This window comes from Cryptomeria japonica, chromosome 4 (genome assembly GCF_030272615.1).
Source record: "Cryptomeria japonica chromosome 4, Sugi_1.0, whole genome shotgun sequence".
Classification (NCBI taxonomy): Eukaryota; Viridiplantae; Streptophyta; class Pinopsida; order Cupressales; family Cupressaceae; genus Cryptomeria; species Cryptomeria japonica.
Window position 1 is genome coordinate 234,571,529 of NC_081408.1, and position 5,200 is coordinate 234,576,728.

Consider the following 5,200-nt stretch of genomic DNA (forward strand, 5'->3'; position numbering starts at 1 on the left):
CCTATCATGCCACCGAGCATCTTGCTCTTGTTCATACTGATCTTTGCGGGCCTTTTCCTACATCTTTTTCAGGGCTGCCGTTATTTTTAGTTATTTGTTGATGACTTCTCTCAAAAGATTTGGGTTTTCTTCCTTCATCAGAAAAGTGAAGCTTTCTCCCGCTTTCATGAGTTCTACCATCAGGTTGTTCGTGACTTTGGCAAGCCTCTTCATGTTCTTCGCTCAGATCACGGGGGGGAATTCACGTCTCATGCATTTGAGGAGTTCTTGCAGGCGTATGGTATTAAGCATCATTTGACTTCTCCCTATACCCCTCAACAGAATGGTGTTGCCGAGCGGCACAATCGGACTGTTTTAGAAATGGCTCGTTGCATGCTTGCCACAGCCAAGCTAGGTTAACAATACTGGGCTGAATAAGTTCAAATTGTTGTGTATCTTCTCAATCGGGCTCCGACAACGGTTCTTCAACATCAAACACCTGAAGAGGTATGGAGTGGCCATAAGCCATCAGTTTCTCATTTGCGAGTATTTGGTTGTACTGCCTATATGCATGTTCCAGCTCAGAAATGCAAGAAACTAGATTCTAAGACACATCCATGTACCTTCTTGGGCTATAGTTCACAGTCCAAGGCATATCGTCTCTTGGATCCTGAGACACATACACTTCTTGTTAGTCATGAATTGGTATTTGATGAAACAACTTTTGATTCTCGCTTTCCTACATAATCTCCATCCTCCTCTCATAAGATTTTTTCTCTGACTAATGATGAGTCTGAATCACCCAGTGCAAATGAAGGGTTCCAGGATGATCTGGGTATAGTGCAGAATTCTGAACATTCTACCGGTATAGAGACACACAGTCACACCAGCAAAGAAGTGCAATCATTACTTCGCGATTCTCACTTGAGTTCTCTTCCTGATCTTTCTACCAGGATATAGACCTGCAGTCACACTAGAAATGAAGTGAACTTAGCATTAATGAGTTCAATTGAAGAAAGTACTAAACCTGACACCATATCTGAGGCTCTCAGTCAACCTCATTGGAAGCATTCCATGAATATTGAATATGAGTCTCTAATGAAGAATCATACATGGGATCTTTTTGATCTACCTCCAAGAAAGAAACCCATAGGCTGCAAATGGGTCTTCAAAACAGAGTATAAGGCAGATGGATCCATCGACAAGTATAAGGTGTGTCTTGTTGCAAAAGGATATGCTCAGCAAGAGGGTATTGATTTTGAAGAAACCTTTGCACCCACTGCAAAGATTAAAACTATTCGAGTGGTATGTGCTCTTGCTGCACAACAAGGATGGAAGCTTCATTAGATGGACATCAAGAGTGCCTTCTTGAATGGTGATCTTACATAAGAAGTCTATATGGTCCAACCTGATGGCTTTCTCGATGAACAAAATCCTCTCAAGGTATATCGTCTTATCAAATCTCTCTATGGACTTAAACAAGCCCCGCGGGCTTAGTACATTAAAATAGATGGACATCTCTTACAACAAGGTTTTATCCGTAGTCCCTCTGATCCTAATTTGTATATCAAGAAGATTGGCACAACGATTATCATACTTGTGGTGTATGTGGATGATTTGGTTATTACAAGAAGCTCTGACAATCTCATTGATACTATCAAGCATGATCTAAAGAAATCTTTTGATATGACTGATTTGGGACTACTTCATTATTGTCTTGGTTAAGAATTTTGGTAGCAGGATTGTCATATATTTATTTCTCAGATGAAATATGCCAAGACACTCCTAGAAAAGTTTGGCATGGTAGATTGTAAACCCATCTCAACTCCTATGGAGAAAGGTCTACAATTTTCTCATTTCTAGGATTTGCCTCAAGTAGATGTGACTCTCTATCAACAACTTGTTGGTAGTCTCATTTACTTGACCTACACTAGACCTGATTTGTGCTTTGCTGTAAGCTATCTGTCTCGCTTCATGCAGGAACCAAAGAAATGTCATTGGATGGCAACCAAGCATGTGTTGAGGTATGTCAGAGGTACTCTTGGGTATGGTCTGGACTATAAGAAAGATTGAGGAATTCTTCTTATAGGGATATGCTAACTCAGATTATGTTGGATTTCTAGATGATCGCAAATAAACCTCACTAAGCCTCTTGGCAAAGTGCAGTTTGTATTTTTTCGTAGCTTTATTTGTAACCCTAATGTTTTAAGGGGGGAATGTTAGCGTTAATTCATTAGGCTGTTAGTTAAGGTGGTAGTTAGTTAGTTTACTAGTTATGCAGCCACCCTTAAGGTGTGTTTTCCATCAGATGTTGTTCTATTTATTTGCCTTGTTTTGTTTCTCAAATCACTACAATACAATCATTTCTTTCTGCAATTTCAATTGGCTTCTACAAATGCACTTCAGGGATCTTTTGGTTACATGGCACTAGGTACAGGTTCTAGTCATTCTTATCTCTATATTACACTAAATTCATTTTATTTATTCCATCACTACATAAAATGCACTTTGAGAATTACTAATGAATGTATTATCTGTAGAATATGCAATGGGTGGAAAAATTGGGACAATGGGAGATATATATAGTTATGGTATTTTATTGCTAGAGCTTTTGATGAGGAAGAAGTTAACAGATACAATGTTTATTGAAGGGTTGACTCTTCCTAAATGGGTATGCCTTACTCAACTTTATAGGTAGGGTTGGTTTGTACAAATAAATCCCCACTACAACGTCCTAGTATGAAAGAAGTTGTCATGAAACTGAACGATATTAAAGATGCTTTTTAAAAAATTTCAACAATTCTTCAATATGGTAAAGATTGTTGAGAAACCAACCAACCAAATAAAAAAATTGTATAATTGAAAGGACATGATTCTGTAAATTGTTAGGTTATTTTCTATCTATTTGTTTAGGTACATGCTACATCATTAAATGGAAGAAAACAATTAAATATGGCTAAATTTATATAGACATATGTCTAAAAAATTTAATATCAAACTAGACGATTTTACTAGGCATTAGATTCTACGCTATGAAATATTCCATTCCAGTGCAAGGATAACTATCATGTTGATTGTTCATTTTGTGTTTTACCCAAGCACAAATCTATTGGTACTTTATAGGGAGAAACAAAAATGATGCTAAGGATAAGCGACACAATCGTTTATGTATTCTTGTGATTAGGTTTTGGTATTATAATGTTCATGATTTTAGAATGGTTAGTAAGAAAGCTAAAGGATTACCTTTCCTAATATCTAAAAGACCTGAAAGTGAAAATTGAAATAAAAATAAGTTTGTCACTCTTGGTAAAACTCTAGTTAGAGATTAGTATGGGGACACATTTTCACAACCAGTAGAATATGGTTGTTTTTGGAGAAACTTCATCTTCATTTTGCCCATGCCAATGCCAACCTTGATTTGTAAGACTTAAATTTTTAATATTGGTAAATATGGAATTATAAGTCTCAAACTTGACAATAGAAAATTGTCACATAGGAGATATTCAACTCTCATAAGAAGTGATACTAAACACTAAAATAATCTAATGTAATGAACCATGGAGAAATATAAATAACAACAATGGGATAGTCTGGAACTATAAGCATAGAACAATAAGAGATAAAAACACTAATGCTTTACAAACCTCTATAGATTGCTAGTGATTTTTGATTTCGTGCAGTTGATTGAATAGTGTTTCTCCATGAAGGGGACCTCCATAGGAACATTGTCCTTGTCATTGAATTTTTCCTTCATTGCATTCAATTTTCCCTTTCCCTTTCTAAAGCTCAAACTATAGAACATAAATCCTAGTGGCTAAAATTTTAACTTATAGATAACTATTTTCATCTCTTTGTCCTCTCTTTAAATCTCCATATCTTTGTCTCGTTCTTTGTCTCCATCTCCATTTACATATCTCTTCTTTCCTCTCTAATTATCGACAAGAACTTTGACACATTCTGTCCCTTGTTTGTATTATTACTTTTTTCATTCATTTACTACATTAAATCAAATATAAAGAATAAAGTCTTTAAAAGAATCATATACCCTTGTAAAAATTAGAATTTCCCACTAACCATAGCTGGAAGTTAAAAAATTCAAAATTAAATCCTCATTAGTGAAATGTGGAAATCTAAAAGATACCGAGACTTCCAAATTATGTATTCGTTCTTTAAATCCATGAAAGGTACAGATAATAATCTTTCAGTGTAATATCCCTGAGAAAAATTCTGAATTCTTAATCAAAGTCTATTGTCAACTATATTTTGGAAATAAAAATTCATGTCCACCCACTGTTTACTAAGAAATTTAGCCATAAATGTCTCAACATCTGAAAATTTGATAAAACCTAAAACTTCTGCAAGAGTTATGATAGCAAGAATGATTACGCATACCGAATTTGGAACGAATATGGTGGTTGATTCGTAACATTCCGGGACTAATACGATCTATCTTGGTTGAGTGAAATAACGTCACCCCAGGAAAACTTTCACAGTATACATACATTACATAAAATCATAACTATTTGATTGCTATTCAATCAAAGAGTTTAAAAGACATCAATTAACGATTTGAATTGTTAAATAAAGGCCTACGACGTACAGGTAGACCATTATCTGTGGCCCTCAGAATCACATTTTGTGTGCTCTGTGTATTGTCATTGCTCAAGAGGAAGCAAGATAGCTATTGGTAATTAATAATCTCGGTTAGCCCCAGCATATTTACATTTAATATTGTGTAATCTCTTGATTATTTCAGTCATATCTGGGCATTGTTGAGGCAACTGGTTTGTGCAATCTAATCCCACTTGCACCAATGCAGTGAGGCATGCCAGTAACATTGATGTCTCCAATTCGTTAGAAATGCTAACAATGCTATCGTCCACCACTTCTAAAATTTTATTTGGAAAATGCATGCTTGCCTTCTTCTGTAAACATGTCATCAACTGGTCTCCTCCTTATCAACAACTCCAAGAGTAGAATGCCAAAACTATATACATCTCCATTTGTCGAAATCTCTTGACCCATTCCTTATTCTATAATATGATAAAATAATTTAGAAATCTTAAAATGTAAGTTAATTTATATAAAATAATAATAACAATAAGATAATGAAATATGTACCTGGTGCAATATAACCAATAGATCCTTTCAGTACATTTGTGGACGTCAAATGATCCCAGGATTTGCTAGATAGTATTTTGGCAATGCTAAAGTCTGCAAT

At 35.3% G+C, this 5,200-nt stretch overlaps 1 protein-coding gene across 1 annotated transcript; it reads left to right on the forward strand.

The window, feature by feature from the left end:
- Positions 1–978: 978 nt before the first annotated feature.
- LOC131027249 (uncharacterized mitochondrial protein AtMg00820-like) lies at positions 979–1,326 on the forward strand. Its single transcript, XM_057957267.2, has one exon. It carries the CDS (start codon positions 979–981, stop codon positions 1,324–1,326), a length of 348 nt encoding a protein of 115 aa, XP_057813250.2.
- The last annotated feature ends 3,874 nt before the right edge of the window (positions 1,327–5,200 follow it).

Excerpts from the sequence above, each read along its gene's own strand:
- LOC131027249 (XM_057957267.2), top strand. The coding sequence starts at position 979 with ATGAGTTCAATTGAAGAAAGTACTAAACCTGACACCATATCTGAGGCT.